The following is a 23,922-nucleotide window of genomic DNA, read 5'->3' as shown; positions in this document are numbered from 1 at the left end:
AATGCCTAAAGCCCCAATCCTGTGCAAACTTCTTGAATGACGCAGAAACGAACTGTGGTCCATTATCTGAAGTGACTTCTACTGGGATTCCATGACGAGCAAAGATGGACTTAAATTGCCCTATCACAGCATCTGTCAATATGGGGTGCTGTGTGTACATTAATGAGGAAAAAAATGAACTTAAATGATTTTAGCATATGGCTGCAATATAACAAAGAGTGAAAAATTTAAGGGGGTCTGAATACTTTCTGTACCCACTGTATCTTTCATTTGTCTCAATATACATTTTAATTCCATGCTTAGTTAGAAATTGTGAGATTGGCAGCATTATTGGAACACTCATGAATGTGAGATTACCTCAGGGCGCTGGCGAGCAGAGATGTCTGGATTATAATCCAGCCGTTTTTTAGGAGGCTTGAGCCCCAAGCAGCAGCAGTGAGCAGGAAGAGGAGGAGGAAGAGAGGAATAGGAGGAAGGTGAAGATGAGGTGAAGGAGGAGAAGCAGTGGTGACATCATGGGGAGAAACCAAAAACAAGAAACGTGGAGAGAGTGACACTCATTAGAGTCTGAGTAACCAGACATGGGCTAGCTCACAAACCTTGCACATGTGATTTGCATGTACAATGCACATATTAACACATTCTATACACACTGAATACTTTTACTGGCAAACACAAGCATACACACATATAATACATGCCTGTTCATATGCACATTCTGTCATTTATTGCTGCTTTATTTCTATGCTAATTGCAAAACAGCAACATTCAAACTTCAGTATGTTTATGTTAATCCTAAAATATGATAGGCCTAACAGAAACATCTCTTTATACTGCACACATACACACAAACTGTAACCATATACTACATACGCATGCAGAGTGTGAGAGCAAGCTGTGAAGCAAAAGCCAAATGAAGCACAAGCTGTAGTGTTGTGTTTAGTTGAGAGAGCAATAAATTGCACTACCAAAATGCTATGATTAAGTGCTGCTTTACTTGTGCAGATAAACTATTGTTCACTCAGTCAATACATCTTGTAACTTTGTCACCTCAGTAAACACTTAACATACTGTGAAACAATGTTTCTGCTGACCATCTACATTCTAAGGGCTTATTCAGTGATGTGAAACATTCAGAATCAGAATCTGCTTTATTGGCCAGGTGTGTCGGACATTCTGAATATTGCAGGTAGAAATCTCAACACACAGCCCAACATGACTCTGACAGCCACAAAGTCTTGGCAGCTCTATCTGTGACATTTTCACCTGAACATTTGGAATAAGCCCAGCAAGTCATCACTTCATGTCATGCTCTGGCACGGACAGAGGCATGTCCTTGTGGCACTTTGTTTGCATATCGGGTAATTTGATCTCAGATCTGTGGCTAGAACCGATTCGTGCCCTGAGCCACTGGGATATTATTACCAGCTGCATCCAGCAGAGGGCTCTAAAGCCACTTAGCTTGTTGATAGCCACAGCACTCCTGCCACAAGTGAAGATAAACAAAATATTAGCAGAAATGAATGGATGATCACATGAATAACATGCTAAACAAAAAGGTTGATTAATTGATGCACATGCTAGCATGTGCAAGAGATGAAAATACTCATTGTTATGCAGAACAAAAGCATAATATTTATGAACAAGAGCTGCTTAATTAATTTCCTGCTAAACTGACTAGGTACTCACTGCGGCCTAAATGCAAGGTCTTTTAAGTATATGGACCACACTAGCTTTGAACCTATTTGCCTGCTAATTTTGGGGCAAAAACAATGCAAGAGTCAACCAACTAAAACAAAAATGTCCAGGTTTGTGGGGTGCCTGCTAGCCATCAGACCAAAACAAAGCAATACAAAGACATAACACAGCATGTCACAAGGGTGGGGGAATATGGGAGAGGGAGAGTTCACAGCACCCAACAAGTACCACATGCCCACACAACCAGCCTCACCCAATCTACTGACAGAAACAAAACAAAAAAAAATCATAGGTTGAGTGTAGAATGTGGGTGTATGCCTATGACAGGGTTGTGACTGAGGGAGTAGCTATGGCCCTGACTTACCGGCCGCCCAAACTCCAGCTCGGAAAAGAACTTATACCAAGGCTCGTTCTCTAAATCTATGTCATCATAGGTCTGGGAAAGCATGACAGTGACAGAGAGAGGAGGTAGAAGAAAAGAAGTGTGGAGAGAAGTCATACACAAAGAAAGACATGGAGCTCATGGTTAGGAATGGGCAAAGGAGGCACATGGAGTTGGTGACAGGATGAATCATGATGAACTTTAAGGCTGTCTCACTGGGTCAAAAGTGATAATGAAAAATTCATTTACTTTTAACACATCCCAGTGAGAAGTGCTTACTTCACTGCTTTCACTGACTGGACAGTCATTATAACACAGGAAATGCAAACTACTGTACATTATTTGGTAGGCAGATTATGAGTGCCACATTATCAGACAGTACTAGCACCTGTATACACACATGCAGTCCAACACTTGCCACCATTGAGCATTTAAAAGAGAATTTGCAGAGAATTTGAATATGTTGGCTCCTCTATAATGCAACTCATTAATTTCTTATGCATTAAACATTTTAATCCCTTGACGCAGTCACACTGCCACTACTTTATTCTCCAACTTAAGGAGTAAATGAGAACTAATGAAAATCAGCATTTTACTTTGAGGATTACATATTTAACACCCATTCTCAATACACACACCTTTGTGCAGGCTCAGAGGATGGCATACTAATTACTGCATGTCAGAGTGGCAGAGAAAGACGGTTCTCACCAGAAGGGTTAATCGCACTTAAGATAAAAAAGAAATGGCATGTATGAAACAGTGGTTTGGAAAAGGGATTATTCACTTGGAGTTAAGTTTCTCTTCTAGACTGGTGGGAGTATTATGGTATCACAGTCATCCAACCAACTGACCCAAGTGCTAAGTTATCCCCATCAGTACAATGGACCCCAACGTGTCTCATAAAGGTAGATTAACAGGAAAGGAAAAACAAATTTATTTCTGTTGATGTGACATGATAGAGTTGACACCAAGCTCTTTTCTTTGTATAACAGAAAACAAATCAACCTGCAATAAATATTTACATGCAGTGAAATAGGAAGATAATCCAAGACACTGGTTACTGCTGCGTAGCAAGTTAATCATAGACTCTTTTCCATTGTGTTTAAACTTCCACAGACAGCTTTCACAGACTTCAATGTGACTGACAAGAGGGTGTTATTTTAACTGTAGAGATGATGCAGTGGTTCACTACTCTGTCTGCTCTTTGTAACCCCACTCCCACCTGGAAACAGTTTTCACACAAAAGGCAGCACTGACAGCTGTAGGTGCTGTAGTGTTGCATCTCTCCTGCTAAAAAGAGAATTCAGCTTTGAGACAAATGAGTCACACTGTAAGAATGTAAGGCCTGCAGCAGAGACTACAAATTACACAAGTACTGTAGACACACAATAAAAAGGAACTGAAAAAACAAAGTGCCAGAAAATGTTTTTCTTCTTATGGCTCCTAATTGCCCTAATGGACACCTCACCACAGAACAGGATGGTTTTTGGTGCCATTTGTTACCTTGGAGAGTGCAGAAAAAAGGTACTGATCAGGCAACATATATAAGGAGTCTCAGACAGCAGAATAGCCAGCGTGGGTTCACTTCTACTTTCTCCTTTTATAGCTTCTGTCTATCTATCTTGACTCATGCATTGCCTTGGGAGGGCTCTCTGCAGACATCACATTAAACACTTGTGAAACCTTCACAAAAGCTTGTCTTTTTAACTGTTTTCCCAATATAACAGACTCCTCATCTAGAACACATTCTCCATTATCCTCCCTTTATCTCACATAACTCATGTCTGTTATTTTTTCCCTCCCTGTACATAGTAATTATCTCCACTATCTGCTCTGTCATTCACCCCACACAGAGTGAACAGCCAGTATAATGCAGTCACTAGAGCATACGGTGGTGGAAACCTTCGTCTCTGACAGACAAGACTTCCACACAAAAGCCCATTATATGAAAATATATTTATAACACAGTGATGTATACAAAGACCACAGCAGAAATGTAGGGAGTTATTGTGTTTGTGATTCTCTTCTCAATTCTACCAGCCAGTTGTTTTTATAGCTCCATCTCTGCAGTGTTGTTTCACTTCATGTTGATTAATGTTGCTTACCTCTTCAGAAAATGACCTTCTATTTAGTCTCAAAGCAGCAAAAAAAGAAATCTTTTCTGAACAGTAACAAATGCCGTTACAAAAAACATAGAAAAACACATGCTGAGCCGATTCCACTTTTGTCTGTACAGGCCTCACAGGTTAATCAAACTTAATGGAAGGCAGTACAGTATAGGGCTAATATATTTTTATTGAATTTTGAAAGGGAAAGTGTAAAAATTCAATATCATCAAGTGAAATAACATTTTTAAAAATACTCACTGGTCTTTCATGCTCCAAAATGGAGGACTTCCCAGGCTCATATTCAAAAATACTCTTGGGCTCTGCGCGGTACTTTCGCGTGTCCACTTTTGTGTCAGGAGGACCCCATTCATTCCTGGTGCAATAAAAGGAAAAGTGTGAAAACAGCCTGAAGTTACATTAGTTAATTATTTCATCCTAATTGTTTGATCATTGTTACAAAATAATGTGAATAAGAAAGTTAATTTGAAAAGTACATAATGAATAAATAAATAATTCACATTTATTAGTTAAGTACAAGAGACTTTCCACTTTAAAAATATGTGCCAATATTTTCTTATTAACGACATGTAATAAATGACAGAGTTAAGTTCCTCTTACATGTCTGAAGAGTCTTTATCGCGGTCACTGTCTCTGGCCCTCAGCTGCAGGAGGGACGGCATAGGTGGAGGTGGTGGGGGTACAGGGGATGGGCAAGGCTCCCGAGGCGCCAGATGCCCTCCATTGTCTGAGGGGCTTTTTGACAGAGGCCTGTACGTATGGGTCCGAGGAGCGGGGTGAGCCATGGCGGCGCTGGACGATAGGCTGTAGTCATCTGTAACAGACAGGACAGAGGAGACTAAATGGAGGAGATGTAATGAGGCAGAGCAGGGCAGGGATGAAGAGACTAAATGACTTATTGTATGAAACAACTTCAGCTGCACATAAAGCAGGTCTCACCATTGTTTATGACAGCGTACGTTGCACTGTATGTGTCAGAATAGTCATCGTCTGTAGAAGAAAGGAACAAATGTGATTGGGATAAAATGAAGATGCTAAATAAGGCAGAGGTTTGTACTTTTCTCCTAAGGGAGAACGGCACCTTTAGTCGACTTAAATACAGTCAGTTACAAAATAATTTCCAATAGTGACCATTTATTTTTCACAGTGGAAATAAGTTTCAAAATAACCCAGGAGGCAAAGTCCGCTTCTCTTGTCTCTATCACCTTGTTTCAAATTGTTTTTCCAAAATGGATCTTTTTTTTAGCTTTAAAAGTCCCCCACAGACACAGTGTATTAGAAACGTACAAAAACAGACTTTTTATTGTTTTCTGCAAATGAGAAACCTACATATTTTCTTCAGTCAACTTTTCAGGCCTATTGGGGAGATACTGACAAGGTAGACTTGTGTGGGGCTGGAGCATTGCTCTATAAATCCACTGAAACTATATGAATATTCAGGGAGCCATGGGAATTCTCTGATGCATACAAAGAAACAATACAGGCCTGTAGATGTTTTTAGGCAAACAAATCATGAAATAGTGTGTGTATGTGTGCTGTGGTAGTGAAAGCCTGAGCAGCTCAGAACAAACAAGCCTTTTACTGATTATAGGATTCTGTCAAGCCCACAAAATTAGAACAGATTTCCCAGGACAGCTTTGTGTCTATTAGAGGTTTCTCTCAATTTCTCCCCTTCTTTAGACTCTCCTGCGCACATCTAATGAGTTCTGGCTCTAAGGTTCTTTAGGTATTTTGGTTTAACAGGAAATTACACACAATGATACACACATACAAGCAATATGCAAGCATGAGCAATTCCAATCACAATGTCTGATGATCAAATCACAACAAATCATGGGGCATTTCTGCCTTTCAGTGATCCAGTACAGACTTACCTGCTTTGTGAACCCTGTGGATCTGTTTGAACATAGTTTTGTACCAGTCCTTAGGCCTATCCACTGTCTGTAGAGAGAGAAATAATCATAAAGATTTGTGTGCCGTGAAATGCAAATTGGATTACTGAAGTAAGAAAGTGGAAAGGCTTCTCACTGTTTAATGGCACGCCAGGAAGCAGAGAAAACCACAATCTCAGCTTTTCTCAACATCCAGATTTCACTCAGAGATTTAAGCTTATGCTAAGACATGAATAAATTATTTATAAAAACTTGGTTATTGTATTTGGAGACAGACACTCTTCATACTGTGCTACAGAAGCACACAGTAGGATGTGTGTTTGGATATCAGCTGGCAAAACGTTTCCAAAAGAATGGATGATGGAGATCTAATGTATTTTTCCCTTATCTCCCCCTAATCACCAACATTTTCTTTAACTCAGAAATAAGTCACATTACAAAAACTAAAGATGCCCTAGTTTCCATTTTGCTGTGACTTTAAGAAAAATAAAATACATGTTCTATTCAATCACTGTATTCTTTCTTAATATTTAGTACATGATTTTTTTGTGTCCATTGGTCAGTCTAGGGCATTATCTCAAAATCTGAACGTGATTAAAGGGCATATTTCAGCTTTTAAACAGACCCAGCGTACAGTACACTGCCACAATATCCAAACATATAGCCAACATAGCCATGAAAAGATACAACAGTGATACAGTCACTTGGTGTCTGTTTTAGTTTGTATGTGAATGTCTATGTGTTAAGTTGGAATGTGATTTTGCTTACTTTCAGAAATTAATGTCAGCAGATTTGATTTTGCAGCAAAGCGGAAGGTGTTGCTACAGAGACAAAAACTGGGAGCTCCTGGCGCTGAGGTGAAAAAAAACCAGAAGAAACCCTGGTATGTGTGTTCTTGTGTATACAGTATACTGTAGATCTAACAGCCACTTTAAAAGTTGGAGAGACTCAATCTTCTCTTTATTCAGTAGCACTAAACAGTGTCTGGACTAGTTAAGAGAAGGTATTTTGGCTTCACAGAGAAGGAGCGTGTATGACTGTGCATGTATCACTGGTACACCAGAGAGACAGGCCAATTACCACTTCACTCTCCACGGTTACCAAACAGCGTGGCCACAAAAATGTTTGTCTGCTCACAACAAGGAGCATCTGTTTTTCTTCTTTCCTGCATTTTTCTTTTCACCTTTGCTTTTAATGTCCATCTCTCATTCTTCTCATTTCTCTTTCTCTCATTTTGCAGTTTACCATGTCTGCCTAAATGTCTAAATGGAGTAACACACATAGTTGGACAAGAAAGAAGCAAGGGCCTTGCAGCACTAAGCAAAAATCTTGTCTGAGTTCTTCATAATTAGCACAGAGAGAAAGGGAGAGTGAAAGAAATACTTAAAGAGAGTGAGGGAGTAAGGGCTTTTAATATGGGGTCAAGAACTGCTGACAGCTGACAGTACAGTAATCCCCTCTCATGAGCCTGATCACCTATCAACTGGAATGGGTTAAAAGACACCCCTGGGCTACACTACAGTATGTAACTGAGTCAGCCTGCTGCTGCAAACCACTGTGTTTGGTTCTGTGCATGCTTGACCTCACCGTGCGGATGGCGATAGGAATGCCAGACTCGTCCACAGGGCCAATTCCTTCATAATGAGGGGCTTTAATGACAGACACCTTTTTTTCTTCTTCTGAGAAGCGGGCAATGGGCACAGTGCTGCTGATGCTGGTGTGGCCCGACACCACAGACTCTCTCATGATGGACTCGCTGCCCTCTAGGTGCAAGAAGGAAGAGGGAAAGTAATGTCAGTTGTTCCTAGAACAAGTCACAAATAATACCACCACAATTAAAAGGTCCAGTCTTCTGTATTATATTTTGTAAACCTTACCTATAAATAGACTGGTATTCTCTAAATAACCCTTACCTCTTAAGTTAATATAAATAAGATAAAGCTTTCATTGCCAACACTGAGATTAATTCACACAGATCCAGTGAGTGATTACACATTCTTGAAATTCTAAGCACTTCAGAGTATGGTATATACAGTATGATACACGACAACTAAAAGTATATTACTCTTATTATACTGTACAGCATGGTCAAGATCCAGCTGCAGTTCCAATTACTGTATAGTTCAGACTGTTTGTCCTTTCATAAAGCATGTTCTGTGTCCCTCTGCATTGAGATGCCCTCTGGGATAGTTGGCAGTTCTGGATTAAATGTGCATTTTTATTTGTGCTGTATATGAAATGCAGAGCAGTTCTTACCCTAATCATGCATATGGATAATTTAAACTTCTCGTTAGTGAGCAGACATCACTAAAGAACTGGTTGAAAAAGTTGCAGTATTCTTGGCTCCAATAAGTGGAAAAAAAAGTGACTCACCTGAACTCCTGCTCTGTCTCTGGAGCCCCGTGTGGAGTGAGGCAGGGGGTGGAGGATAGGATGGTGGAGAGAGGGGCCTTTGTGGATGGTGAGTACTTCCATTCATGGCATGAGAGAGGACCTGGCCCTAAGGGTGACCCATAGGCCAGAAACAGCAGCAATAAGACACTAACAATCACAAATGGCAGCAAAATGTAGGTCAGTGCACAATCTTGTAGATCTACCACAAAACACTGAGTGAAAATGTTAAAATAAATCAAAACAGCAGAATGAGTCTGTAGAACCAACATTAGTCATCTTATTGCTACAAACATTCATAGGGGTAGAAGAAACCAGGTCTGATGTAGGAATGGATGTACATTTAGACACACATTGAATCTGACATGATTCACAAGAAGTGTTGACTCTGAAGTGAATGCACAATGTACAAAAAGTTAGTGAGGGAGAGGGGCACTCACTGAATCACTTCACTCTAAAACCGAACAACAGAGATTAAAACACTGACAATTAACAAGGACAGCTCTTTCACATTCACATACATTTCTTTATAAATATGTTGTGACATAAACAAGACAGTGGGTATGATACAGTTAGAATGGGAGGCTCTTCTGAGGACTGCTCTACCATTTAACATGACACAAGGACATATGATTTCATCTGACAAAAAATAAAAACAGTATTTAAATTTAAATGGCTCCATGTTCAGATCAAAGATTCACAACCGCTTAAAAATCAATAACTGCTTGGCAAAAATGCCAACACAACCATTTTAAACGGATCAATTCACCATAAAGCAACAAGTAAACACTGTTTACTGTCTACATGACAATTATTGCTGGTGTATCCTGTTCCTATTCTTCCTATTTCTAACTTCCTTGTTTAGTTGCTGGATATGGAGCAATCACAGTATGTAGACTGCTGCTGCTACTGCTAATATTATAATACCACAGCTAACAATCTCAAGCCAAGGTTCTGAGGCTGGCTATTATAATGTAGCCTGACCCCAGACCTCTGGGTCTAGCACATCAGTCAGCAGTTGCATTGTATTGTCTCTGTTCACTCCAGGTCTCCTGGCCATCAAGCCAAACAATCCAATCAAATGAGAAAGAGTTTCAGTGCTTGGTGTTATTCTTCCACACGTTTCAGTGCTTGGTGTTATTCTTCCACACGTTTCAGTGCTTGGTGTTATTCTTCCACACGTTTCAGTGCTTGGTGTTATTCTTCCACATTTGCAGTTCTCATCCTTAGTCTCACTTACATGGGTGTTGAATGCCTTGGTTGCTTTTCCAACCATGGAAGTATTCATTCACAAGGGCAACTCCTGACTTTTGAAAACATTCAAGAGAATTTGAGATGTGGTCAGTGACTCAGAGGTCTGGAGCCAGGCTACATTATAATAGCCAGCCACAGAACCTTGGCTTGATTTTGTTAGCTGTGGTATTGTAATAGTAGCAAAAGCAGCAGCAGCAGTCTACATACTGTGATTGTCATTTTGCTCCATATACAACAACTAAACATGTAGACGATAAACACCCATAGTCTAGAGATGTACCATTCTCTGTCAAGGATCCTTCCCTTACTGCTATTCTCAGGAAGAAATACATGATATTTCAGGAAACACAACCAGTTCGGTCCTCACAGACGTTACATTATAAAACTTCCAACTCCCAGTTCAATCATTCAAATTGATAACACCCTGCCAACAGCTTCCAACAGGGACTTCAACTGCTGCAACATCTCTGAAAAATGTGCTGTCATGAATTCTTGATATGAACTGGCCTTAAAAAACCAAACAATTGCACTGAATTGCAAAAAAGAAAAGAAGAAAAAAGAAACAGACAAGCACTCACAGACATGGAGCTATAATGAGTACAGACACATTGACATAATAAGGGAACATAGTGGGCTCAATGTAATTCTGGATGACAGTTGATTGTTAATGGAAGGTAAAACTTGGTAGCAATCACACATTCTGCAGATGTTTGGTTCAGCCATCCAAATGAGTTGCGGCACAAGGGGAACCATTTGTTTCTGGTAATGATGTGTGTTACAGGAGTGACTCATTGGGATAATTACATTAGTGACAGCAGCTGCTGCAGAGGTGAAGGCCACAGAGGCTGTTAGCACATCGTCAGGGCCAGCAGTGGATGTGTAGACAGAGACAAAGCTGAGCGTGGGTGACGGTGTGGGTGAGGTGCCAGGTGAGTCCAGGCTACAGATCTGCAGCTCATCCATCAGACCCGCCGTAGACGACGAGTAGTGGCTGAGAGCTGACACCGTCACAGGAGAAGCTGATGGCGACAGGAAGCCGCCGGTGCTCACAGTGCTGGCAGCGGTAGGGCTCAGACCGCTGATCACACCGGCTGTGCTGCCACCTCCACTGGGAACATACGGGGTGGGTGACAGTGCCTTGGGCATTAAACCTGACAGGTAGTCGAGTGATTCTGAGCTGTGGCAGCGGTAGGGAGAGTGCCGTGCTGAGGGGTCGGGGGAAGAAGGCCCCTGTTGTGTTGGAGGGAGAGGGAATTGATTGGAAAAGGAGGAAAAGGGGAGAGTGCTTAGTGATTACACTCATTAGCCGCGTTGTGACAAAGGATGTGTGGAAGTAAAACACGAGCCTAACAGAAGGTGAAATGTAGAGTGAAACCACACTCAAACGTGATGAGGCCGCAGCGTCATCCAAGATTAATGTTGTGAATTGAAGAGCTTCTGTTAGTTCAATATCTGGAAGGCAGAAAAATATATAGACGGTAACACAGGTCCACAATAAATGAACCACCTATCACATGTAAGAGTTCATATGTAAAATTTGTTAGTTTTATTGGCTGAGTAGCTGCACCAAGACCAACAAACTAAAGGGCGACACACATAAGCAGCATGTGAAGTGCATCAAAACATCTACACCTGTCTTCATGGAGCGCCAATGTTCCCAGAATTGATATGGGTGATCCGAGTGGTCACTTTACATTGTGGCTATGTTACAGTGACTATGTCTTCGGTTTCTGTGGCATGTCCAGTGTGCGCTATGGGCATCAAAAGACGTGATGCAGCCGGTGTGCTACTCTTTAATCACTCTTGATGCCACCAAGAGAAAATCCCAGCAATGTTGTGATATAATGGCCTGAACACATACACAAGTACTGCTTTCTTTTGCTATGATTATGGTATGTAGTCAGTTATGTACCAAATATTCAGCATGAGCAGGTCTTGGTGGAACTGCAGGAGGAGGCTTCATCATCTCCAGCTGGGAGGGAGCCGGACCTGGGGTTTGATATCGGGCTTGATCTGAAAACTTGAGTTCCACAGAGGGATTGGGAGGCTGAGGCTCTGGATTTTTCAGATTCTCTGAGCCCAAGTGAACAGAAAGTGAGGCTGTCTGTGTTGAGGACTGAGAGAGAATGGGACACCTTTGTGGAGGTGGAGAAGTTGGAGGAGGGCAACCTGTGATCTGGGTGTTCAGTTGGGGATTGAGGTAAGAGTTGAGGTGGGCAGGGGGATCAGGGACGGTGACTGGGGTTAGTTTGAGGGAAGACACCTTACGTGCTTGAACCTGTGTATTAATGATAGAAGATCCACTACAGTTGCTAACTTCATTTGAGACAGTGGACTGGTGTGCTGGTTGGACTGGGTTTCCACTGGCCTCTGAGTAGGAGTAAGAAGATGTGCTACTAATAGTGTAGGACTCTTTCAAAACTGCATTTTCATTCTGGGTGAACGTTAGTGTTCCAGGACTAAAATCATTAGACAGGGCAACAAGGGAGTTGTAGTCTGGTGGATTAGTGCCAGTGGGTGAGAACTGGAAACTCTCTCTCCTTGGGGGTGGCAATGGCACATGATTGATATCCTTGTTAGCCAATTAGAAAGGAACAGCCAAAAAAGATTCAAACAACAACAACAATAACAAAATTATTAGTGAAAAGCTTGATGCAAATCTAAATTAAGTTTTTCAAAATACACACTTGAAATACAATATGGAAATGATTCATAGTTATCATAGTTTCTGCCATTAAGAATAGCTTTTTCCACAGAAAAATATACAAGCTAATACAATTATGGCACAATTATTCTGATTAAACTATAAACAGCAGTAAAAAAATTAAAAATAAAAAATATGCCAAAATGTTGAAAGGTGTTTTTGGGGTTTTTTTTTTTTTTTTTTTTTTTTTACCTCTGTTGGGGACTTTTTGTCCTGTAGGTTGGGTCTGACACTGCGGAAGCCTTTGGCAGCAAGAGATGAGCTGCTGGCATCTCCGTTCTTCAGGCCATCAGTTGCACTGTGTGACCGCCAAGAGTCTGAAGATAAAGGTCATCATATAATCATCACACACTACAGAGTTTTTATTAGGTTTTCTGGTCTCCTGTGGGGTGTTTCACAGTTTCGCTTGTCATTTGTAATGTCAAGATTCTCCACCAGAAATCCACAAAAGAAACTGATACTTACCCAAGTCTGATGAGTGAGAATCACTCCCTGGGAAAAAGAGAAGACACAACAGCAAATAAATTCTATGAGTGAATGTGTAGTCACATTAAAAGAATCCCTGTAATAAATGTCAATAGGATTACATCTTAAGTAGTTACACATATACTGCCATCCCACAAAATGCTTGCAGGGATGTTTAGTGTGACAAACAGATAATCAAGGTATAGGGGGACACAGGTCTACAAAGGCACAGATGTAGTTGATGCGTTTCTGGTATTCAGTCTAGTCTTCTTGTTATAAATGGGGTGTAAAAAATAATCAAAACACCCGTCAGTATAATAAGATACAGCTGAATTACATAAAACCACAAACTACATTTTCCAAAATGATTATACAGCTGAAGCAACACCTGCCTAAAATAGCTTCAACAAAAACTTAACATTACCACATTCATGAAGGGAGGATTCATTGCAGAACTGTTTTATTAGACTCCATCAGTTTTACTTTGCTGTACTGATTAAGCTGAAACATTCCCAGTGATGTCGCCACAGCATTGCCACTGTAAGAAATATCTACACCACCAGATGACTGCAGATAGGCATTCTTTGTGTACAGTGGGTACAAATGTCATAGGAGATCATACTTTTTGGCTCTATTATAAAAATGAGTGAGGAAGGAAAAGGCCAGATATTTTTCCAGTTCTCCAGACGAAGCCAGTCACATTAATGGATGTCGGCACAGCAGAAGGATCACTGTGCATTCTTGAGGGTGACTGTGGTTTAATCAAACCTACCATGCTCCTAAACATGCTATATCTGAGAACAGTGCCCTAACACTGTCAAAAGGAAGCTGACAGTGTGACTACATGTGTGCAGCTGTTAACCTCGGTGCAACATAATACAAGCACAAACACTGCTCTTTCAGCACTGGAAAGGAAACAGCACCAGAGAACAGCACCAGAGGACAAACACAGTAGCTGTAGCCTCTAGAAGCCCAGGGTTATAGATCCAACTGTGCCCCTGTTATGTGAAAAGCTCTTTGGCTTTTCTATTTCAAATTACTCTATGTGTGAATATTAGAAATTTAAGCTAAAGAGTCTCTTAAGTATAGCAGGTTTACTGTGAGTATGCTTGTACAAAATTGAACCACTGATAAGGAAGAATTATACCAAAAGGTGCCATTTTACCAATACAACACAAAGGTGTATTTCCATATTTCTCCAGGAGCTTAAGCTCATGGTAGCTGTGACACGTACAATCAAACAATGCTGACAGAGCCAGGAAAAAAAACAGTGATTAAAACCTAGACAACAGAAAAAGGAGAATGAATAGTACATAGTAATGGTCAGGAGCAGTGTGACAACACGATATGTGAGATGTGTCAAAAGGAAGAAAGGTTAACATCAAAAATCAGCAGGTGCGAGGAAACATGTACGAAACAAGACTAAAGAAATGAAATACAAGAATTATACATTGAGCTGATGAGAAAAAAAAAATCAACATCTCAGTCTAAACACTGCTTAAGCATACTGAGGAAGTGAGAGGCTATTTGAACGCATTTCATTTCAAGCCATATCAGGTTGATGAAGCTCAAACATGAGTTTGCATAACAACTAGCCACTTTTAAAAGACTTATCTCATGTTCCGACCAACAGTTTAGCCCATTCAATACCAATAGTGTCTTTGTTTAGGTATTCAGTTTACTCTTCTTCTTTGAATCCATGTTAATTTGTTGCGTGTTGTGAGTGTTAGTTAGTACCTGTGTCTAGATTTGGTGAGCTCTGGACCCTCTTCATGGGAGAGAGTATGAGTGACAAGGCCACGCTTTTGCGAGTGCATCCTCCGCTATCTGAGGAATCACAGCCAGGCAGGTGATCATAGAGGCAGAAGCAGCAGCATACATGCACATGCACATACACAAACACACATGCACAAATGCATCCAGCCAGAAACATAACCCAACCAAGAAGGGGCAAAGCACATGCATTAAAGGAGCCTGGTTTTACTTTGGTAGATTTGGTGACAGTTCCTACAAAACAAGCTAGTGTACAGCATAATAACAAAAATGTACCTGTAAAGTAGAAGCTTGAAGATGCTGTGCTGCTTTAGTTTACATGACAGCAGTCTAACGGTTTCTGTCAGATACAGTATGCTTTAAGAGCATCTTAAATGGGATGATCTTGAATGCTTCTGAACTAGGTTTTAAATATCACAAACAGGTTGTTAATAGTAAAGAAATCACGTCTAAAAATCATAAAATATCAGTTTGACGACCTGCTGAAACACCATTAAACTGAAGACTCCGTCTGAACTGTGGTGAAATAACTTCACTACTCTTTAGCAAAACAATGTGATCTTCACAAATGTTTCCCAACAGAGTTTCCATATTTGTTCTCAGTGAAGAACCTGGGAAAAGTAGGTCTGTGAAAACTGCACTTCTGTAGCTAATACCTTTATCAATTTAACCTAAGGGGCAATACAGACAGTTTATAATCTAAGAGTCAAACTTGTTTTTGGTATTTCTAATTCCAGTAGTTATTATTCATTCAACAAAGCTTTTCCCACAAGCTATTTTTGAATTGTCTTCCACATTGTAAATATAGGCAAACACCCAAGATACCACTGGCAGCGACACAGGGTGGTGGTGGTGGTGGTGTGTGGTGTGTGTGTGGAGAGGGCTCAAAGATGGATTGCTCATCACTGATTCTCTGGCTGTTTCACGCACTTTAGCTCTGGATGACTGCCAAGTTTAGGACAGAGCTCTGGAAACGCATTGAGGGTGGAATACGTCACTGTGGCTACAAGTAACAGACTTTCTAAACTTGTGATGCTTTTAGTCACAATAACTGTGGCCCAAAATGGACCAACAGGGTCAGGGTTAGAGTTACAGACTCATATCCGTGGCAGAGGAAAAGTAGCAAACAGAGCAGCTTTTAAAATAGCTAGGTGGCCTGAACTGAAAAACATAGATGTTTTTATTTTAGAAGCCTTAAATGTAAACAAAGGTTTTATGTTCAGTGAATAAACAAATAGTGACAACTGGGGCTGTCACTTTTTATTTTAATTTCGAGGATTGGAATAAAAAAAATAATTCAAACTAGGGTTGCAGCAGAATACTGGTTTCACAGTATACCATGGTATAAAAATTGGTGGTTATCAAACCATGCACATTTGCTTATTACTGGTACTGGTTCTAAGCACAACAGGCTGTTTGATGTAATTTGCCTTGTCCAGAAGAGGACGTTCTTAAAATTCACCATCATCTTGACCAGTTACATGTCCTGTTGACCTCTCAGTAAAGTAAGCTAGTAACATGATGTTTACAAGGACAAAACATGGGACAGTAGCGAGCAAAGTTGTGCTGATCAGACAATAATGACACTGGAGCGGTGTCAAGGTAAATGATGTGCCGACTCTGCAAAAAAAGCAGAGGTCTAAACAAATACAACAACACATCTGAGGACTCGCCTTCAATCTCGCTGTCCGAGTGAGGCACTGAAGTTAATGTTAGCACAGACAAGTGGAGGAGTGTCTATTTTACAGCCATGACTGACTGACTGACCTGCCCCTGCCGTGTTGCCCTGAAGGAGACTGGAGGGACAAACGTTGGCTAAACGTTCTGAATACAGTCAGGGGAGATTCAGTCAAATTAATTTCATGTTAGTTCCAACAACGTTCAAATGTGATTTTTAGAAAAAGTGACAACACAACCATTCAACTTTGCCTAGCATAAATAATGGACACAGACGGATGGACAATCCCCCCCGAGTGTCATATATGGTTTGTGTGTGTTTGCATGTACATACCTGTATTCATTTTGAAGAACACTTCTTACTGATCTACTGCAGGGTGAAACACCTTCCTGCAAAAAAAACAAACAAAAACACTTATCAGAATAAAGGCTATTGTCTTTTCCAGTCATCTACATGAACAAAATCTTTTTGAGGCTGCTGCAATAAACTGTTATTGCAATTAAGAGGTTACCTCAGTTTTACCTGGTGTTAAATCTCAACTATAGGTAAATAACTGACAGTTTTCTGCTGCCTACTAGGTCATTAGATTTACTTTTACTCTAATCATACGGTGCCAAAATCTCTGTTCATGGACTATGGAGACATGAATTATGTTTAGTAGCAGGAGTCAAAGGCACAATACGGGCTGTTGCAGTGTTATGTGTGTGTCATCATGGGAATTAGTGTGTGACAGATACTAAAAGTGACAGTCCACAGTGGCTGTACATGTTACCCTTGCACACATGTACTGTAGAGAGAATATGATGAACACGATTTTCTCCCATGGAATATTCTTGTTCATTACAACACCACCAGTAATCTGACAACTGCAAATGTTATCCTGAACAATAAGGTTATTTACCGGAGTGCAAGATGAGTTTGCATGTCCAATTCAACCTGAATCTTTTAAAAGAATATTTTAATAGTGTTATTCTCTTTATATTTAGCACATGCCCAAATGCTTCACCTATGCCTTCTTCAGCACACCAACTGAGTCAGTCTCTAAAAAGTGATGCTTAATTACATATAAATTCTAAACACAAATGGCATTTACACTACACTATGTAAGAATCTGCACTACATATGAAAGCTGACTAACCATGTGAGTAAATATGTAGGTGAGCAGTTTGCATGTGAATATTCCAGTTTGTATTTTAATACAGAATACAGTAACATTTCATTTAATCATATATACAGCTACTAATATTGCTTGTGGGACTACAAGCCATGAATTATGGGATACTTTCAGTCCCTCAAGACCTGAACCTTACCCTCATACAGCACACACACTCATAAATCTATCTCTGAGAAACACATACACATGCTTCGAGGTAAATCATGTGTCTGGCGTTGCAGGCTGTCAGCATCCAAACGGTGGTCAAATTATAAACAGGATCATGTTTCTTTGGGACAGATTTGCGGCGACACAGCAGCTGTAGCCATGGTGCGATGTTATGGCTGGATACTGGTAGATAGACCAGGCTCGAGGCCTCAGATGAGCTCTGACTCTCACTCTCTACGGCTGGAGACTGGTCATTAACAGCCTATGCAATTCAGTGTGCAGATCATGGTATGTTAGAAAGGCACCAAAAGCTCCCTTAATATTTAGTGAATGCTTCTCCAAAATGTTAGCACTTAATGTACTACTTAAAAGAGAAGTAGGCTAATGGGAATAAATGTTGTCAGAAATGTTTGTAATAAAGAATTAACTTAAATGTCAATTCCTAGGATTCTTACTGAATGAGAACTAAATGTGATAGATAAATAAATAAGAAATATTTCCACTGTGGTATTTTAGTTGGTGTCCTAGTTTTGATGGCCAGAGCATTTGGTATGTTAAGTTCATTTCGAGTCACTTTATTTGCTTACTGTGCTGTGGTTTATCCACTGACTATAATTTAGGCATTGGTACTGTAGGACACTCTGGAGTCAAGTGTGTATATAATTACTGAGTGTAATAGCTGTGGGAATGCAGATACACAAGTCAGAGCTATAAGCTGCAGAAAGCCATGATGTGCAACACCACAAGCTCAGCAAGTCTCATTAGTCAGGTAAGTGACCCACTGTGACTCATTTCCTTTGTGTCAGCGGCCTTACAGAGTTAGAGGACTGAAAACTTGGAAACCTAAGGCACTGTAGTAGCTGTGCTAGGAATCTCAGCCTCCTGTGCTTCTGTATTAGAAGGACCTAACTGTTGACTTGCGCCCATCCTCAGAGAATTTCCTCCACATCATGACACTGAAGACTTTTAATACTGTTGACCTTGACAAAACAGGCACAATTTCACTTCTGAAGACGTTAAATTGCAGTGAATACAAGAAAATTTCCATGTGTAATCTGTCTGTGTGCACTATTTAAACTGTTTCATAATCAGAGCGGAGAGAGGACCTCAATATTAAAGCCCGTCCTCTTACTGGAAAACATTTCCTGATAACATGCGGGAAAAAACATGACCCAGACAGTGTGACCAAGAGAAAGGCAACACAAAACGCAGGAAGAAAAAACACAAACATGTTCACAAAGAACACTGGCCGGGATGCCATTACTCATTGGCAGCCTTCCTTAGCACAGAAAAAAACAAGCATCCAGAAAAAACATGTCACCATCCTTCCATGAGAACAATTAGAGGAATGAAAACATGAGCAACAGTAGTAATAAAGACATTCCCAAGCAATGTTTAAGCTTTTAAAATCTTCTGGCTACAGTACAGTTCTAAGGATTGTAGTTCATGTTGCGTTCAAGTTAATCAGACCATCTTACCCTGCACGTTAGAAGTCATACAGACTATCATAGAGACCAGGCCCTTATTAGAACATTGCTAACACTAAATAAATGCACCATTACAAAATAATTCATGCTATGAGCAAACAGAGAAAAAAATACTGTACATCAGTGACTATATAAATAAGCCCATAAATTGTAAAATTATTTAACAAAAAAAAAGCTAAGATTTTTTCAATTACAGCTATTTACATTATATCAAAACACTATATTTCAGAAGTATTTTAATCTTAGAATGTCTTTTTTTTTAAAGCTTTAACACACCCTTTTTTGTGTGTGTACATATTTGTGAAGTCAGCAGAAGAGAATGAACATTGACTGAAAAAGCCGTCTATGGCCTCAGGAGTCCTGACCCTGAAGCGGTCACTCAGACTGAGACATACAGGATGTCAACAGACTAAGCTCCCTAGAAAATCTATTTTAAGACCAAACAAAAAAGTCACCAAATGGACATTTTCTATGCAGTCGTTAGCTCTTGCAAGCTAAAAAAAAAGAAAAAAAAGAACATGCTGTCAGAAATGGACACTAGGTGAATTATTCTTTCTCTACAGTGAACATCAGGTAGAAGCCTGGACTCAGGACACTGATGAGGATAAAACTGAAGTGCAATGCAGAGCAATCAGTACAATCTCACTGTAGGAATTAGAACAAATCCATTTTCCACAGGATCTCCCTGGTGATCTGACATATTGTAAGTCTCAGCTGAGATTTGCTAGCTAGCCTGAAACCCAAGTGACAGGGAGAATGACCCCCCTCCAAAAAAGGCAACATTTAGAAATGCTCCACTCCTTAATTACTGAATTTGAGCAAAGTTATTTTTGTGGTGTATTTCTGTGGTAAAAATGTGGGGCATGCAGGGCTGTGACAAAAAGAAAGGCTTTAGAACCAAAATAAGAGTCTAAGGAATTACCCATTTTGCTTTAAGTGGACATTGCATTTTACAGCTTCAAGCATTCTAGTACTATTCAACTTACTAAGTCTTAATGCTAGACATCACATCAGGCAAAGAAGTAAAAAAAACAAACAGTATATAATTAAGTGCTATAATACAACAACACAGGTGAAGGAAAACTGTGGAATAACACTGCGAATTTCAGGAGATTCCATTCACATCTTTCTTCATTTTATATTTTAGAGTAAGTCATCAAATGCAGACACTCTTGATGCCAATAATCCCTTACTTACAGCTACTACAAGCAGAAGAAAGTCCTGGAGTCTCTCAGCAGTAGAGCATTACATCAGCAGCTGCAAAAACAACTCATCACTTATCTATCTATATATCTATTCCCAAAACCTCCTCTTTGGACACGTTAATGAATTAATATTAGCTTAAAAGTCAGTCAACTTGCTCGAGCATAGCTACGTATATAATACAGCAGATCTATTCATCTTGATGATATATTAATAAAAATTTGGTTCTTCTGATTTTCCAAGGCTGTAGTAATTTCAGATAGCACAAATTTTGGTACTTTACCCATCTGGGCACTATTGGACCATATAATCATCTGAATTTGTGGAATCTGCATTTCCGTACAAACAAGACAATAAACATGGTCAAACCAAGGTAAATGTCTTGGTAGAGTGTTCTGATTTAGTCATTCCAAATCAAATCCTGGAAAAGTCGACCAATAAGCCAAACCAAAAACAAACACAAGCAAACAAACAAACAAAAAAAAACTTTATAGCTCAATGGTTTCATTATGTAACAAAAATGCAGATATGTCAATATTAATTTGAGAATGTGACGGGTCCACATCAAGGTGCATTTAAGGACTTAAGCAATAAAGAGACATGTCAAAATCCTCTCTGAAGCGTTGGACAGGTTTTGCTAAAGGCTATACAACAAACGTTAGCCTGCTTATGCTTGAGTTGCCATTATTTTCAGCATTGGTTACTCTATATAAATATTTTTAACAATTCTGTGGTTTGTATTTGAATTTACAACAAATAACCCTGAGCATTAGTAGTTTAAGCCTCCAGACCATCAGCTATACAATAATTACTGAGCCAAAACACAATATAAATCAAATACTGTACATATAGGGGCGTTAATGCCTTAACACCTGAAAAACGTTTGATACAGTTCAGAACTAACAGTTTCCATCAAATGGGTCTTCATGCTAATGGCTGTTTTAAACCTCTTTCACACAAGTACAAAGCTACTTGTTACCTGCAGGTTATTTTATAAAGAAGGTTTTAACAGCGCCGTGCAACATTTCTACTGTCATAACTGCTACAGGTTGAACAGTAGCCACTAATGAAGTTTCTGTTATCAGCCTTGTTTGTTCAACCTTGCCACTCATTAGCAGTCCCCATTCTGGATGTATGAATAGATGGGGGGGGGGCAACAACAAAGGCCCATGTGTTCTGTAGATTGCATGACAACCCCACTAACAAGCAGAAGCCCTGGCCTGAGTGCAAGAGTGCAATAATGCAATTATGCAACACAAGCCCTGGTGCTGAGAGTTGAGGCTATGGGAGAAGAATGAATTGGATGTGACATTCTGGGGGTTCGTTATCTTACTGTTTCTAAGCAGAACTGAAGATAAATTTACTGCATACTGCTCTGATGCTCATGGGGAGGACAAAACAGCATGGACAAGAATTAAAAAGGAAGGCAAATGAAAACCACAGACGAAGAGAAAAATAAGTGAACATTACAGAAAGGAGGAGAGATTATAAAATCTGACGGGTTTTGATAAAGCACAAAATAAATGACATATTACTGAAAATAGAAAGAAGCCAACATTAGCATGTAGTGTTATGTAAGCTGTCGGACAAAAGTCATCCGGGGACACACAGCATCACCAATAAACAACTGCTCTAGAGCTGCCATGGTTTCATCTCCTCTTCTCCACGATGAGTGCACTGTATGTAGCGATCAGCTATAAAGGCTAGTGATTACAACACTATAGGGCCCCTAGCAACAAACCGAGACAAAGCTAATATAAGCACAGTTACTATCAGATGGCAGGACAATGTTACATGGAGCAGAGTGCCAAAGCAATTTCAAAGATGAGACGGGAGCCGTTTCTGACTAGACATCTAGCATTATGTATTTTCCAAATAGACTCCTCTATTAAACTTCTAACGACACGTCACACAGGTCTGTTAATTAGCAAGCAGTGCCATATCCAATCCGACACCTGCATATTACGGTATATACTGTTACCTGGATACAGTAGATTCTAGAGTATACAATATAAAAATCCTTCTGACTTGTACAAAGGTCTGACACCACAGACAGAAACTGTTATTCACTGCCATTCCAACTTACATTTTGCTTAACAAAGACATTATATGCTCTTCACTTATAATGGTTTTGAAAATCTAATGGAACAAATTTTTAGAATACCTTGTCATTTGAAGCAAGAGACACACTAAAGTAGAATAGCTATTAGCCGTGGCTAAGACTACATTCCCAATACATAGTCTGGATTCTCCAGGTACCAGCGTTAAGTGTCAAACATGAAGATAAGAGAGACCTGATTAGCAATGGTGCTAAATTTACTGCCATTAGACAGGACCCTTTACCCTCTAAGGGGGTCCAGAGCAGCAGGACAATCTATTTGAGGAACCTTTATGCACTCTGCGTGTTAACATGTTTAATTCCTAAAACTCAACCCAGGGTTAAAGAAAAAATGCTAATCTTTACAACCCAAGAAATGTCTCGCAGAGGCAGCAGTTTATATTTCTCATTATTTTGAAAATGAAAAATAAGTGGACTGCTTTGAGCAAGACCAGAACATGAAGACTTTGTTTACACTGCTATTGGCTGTGAAAACCTCCTTCCTCTGTAAAACTTTGTTAATATTAATGGTAACAAGCAATATTACAGCTAGTGAGAGTAAATGTGAACAAACATATTCTCAAAGACACATTAAAATATGATAGTATCTTTGAAGATATTTTGTATGTCACAAAAAAACCTGTTTACTGAGAGTATCACATGTGAGGCTGAAATTCAAGGGCTTTGTTTTTTCTATAAAGGCACCTTTGAATGTCTTTTGTACTGTACATCAGCTTTTAAACAAACACCCAGTATCAGGAAGGAATGCGGAAGAGGAGGGTTAAAACAAAGTGACAGGAACAAGGGAATTAAAGTGTTCAAGCTGCTGAAAAGTTAAACTGGTTATGCTCCCTGATTTGCACAGTCACAAACATGTTGTAGTTTAATCTAGAAAAAAAAATACATACATGTTCAAACCTGAAATTTTGGCATCTTTCCAACAGAGCAACTATGCCTTACGTCACGCCAATAAGTTTAATAAGAGCACTGTAGAGTTCTGAAAACAAATTGCTCTTAGTGGAATCAGAATCAAGCATTTATATGTATTAATAATGACACATTTACCTTAAAAAACAGGGTGTTCTGTGATATTTACATGGAGCAGACAAATTGCCTCACTGTATGTGTGGTCTGGGGGAAAGGGAACCAAGCGAACCGTCCTACAAACCGAGGCTGGAAACCACCCCTTACTGTGTACCCATGGGGTCAAGGTGACATTCCACAACACCTCTGAGACTGGCCTAATGGAGGGATTGGTCATGGCTTTTGTTGAGTGGGAAAGAAGAGACCATGAAAATGGATGTAACCGGAGATCAAGTATGTAAAAGGGATAGAGGGAGGAAAATGAGATTCTGGGTAAAATAATGGGAAGGTGAGAGGTACAGGGGGGAGGACAGGAAGTTTTGGGGACTGAACTGAAACTATCCTTGATATTAACTCTCCTGTTATC

The 23,922-nt window shown here is 39.9% G+C and overlaps 1 protein-coding gene across 7 annotated transcripts in view; it reads right to left on the bottom strand.

Annotated features, from left to right (window-relative positions):
* The window catches only part of sorbs2a (sorbin and SH3 domain containing 2a), a 126,004-nt gene that overhangs the window by 15,532 nt on the left and 86,550 nt on the right, over positions 1-23,922 (bottom strand). For 6 of the 7 annotated variants that reach the window (XM_020614349.1, XM_020614350.1, XM_020614351.1 and 3 more), the window contains 14 exons: positions 16,697-16,752; positions 14,650-14,739; positions 12,913-12,939; positions 12,640-12,764; positions 11,656-12,315; positions 10,548-10,973; positions 8,472-8,598; positions 7,686-7,861; positions 6,081-6,147; positions 5,146-5,196; positions 4,807-5,020; positions 4,447-4,561; positions 2,063-2,134; positions 358-414 (listed from right to left, as the gene is read on the bottom strand). In XM_020614349.1, coding sequence (XP_020470005.1) covers positions 358-414; positions 2,063-2,134; positions 4,447-4,561; positions 4,807-5,020; positions 5,146-5,196; positions 6,081-6,147; positions 7,686-7,861; positions 8,472-8,598; positions 10,548-10,973; positions 11,656-12,315; positions 12,640-12,764; positions 12,913-12,939; positions 14,650-14,739; positions 16,697-16,706 — 2,217 coding nt within the window. In that variant the 5' untranslated portion in view covers positions 16,707-16,752. The remainder of the gene's footprint in view (positions 1-357; positions 415-2,062; positions 2,135-4,446; positions 4,562-4,806; positions 5,021-5,145; positions 5,197-6,080; positions 6,148-7,685; positions 7,862-8,471; positions 8,599-10,547; positions 10,974-11,655; positions 12,316-12,639; positions 12,765-12,912; positions 12,940-14,649; positions 14,740-16,696; positions 16,753-23,922) is intronic. The other variant, XM_020614348.1, reaches the window with a different exon arrangement.

This window comes from Monopterus albus, unplaced genomic scaffold (assembly GCF_001952655.1).
Source record: "Monopterus albus unplaced genomic scaffold, M_albus_1.0 scaffold144.1, whole genome shotgun sequence".
NCBI classification, from domain to species: domain Eukaryota; kingdom Metazoa; phylum Chordata; class Actinopteri; order Synbranchiformes; family Synbranchidae; genus Monopterus; species Monopterus albus.
Note: the sequence above shows the minus strand (reverse complement) of the source record. Positions and strands in the feature narration are given on the sequence as shown.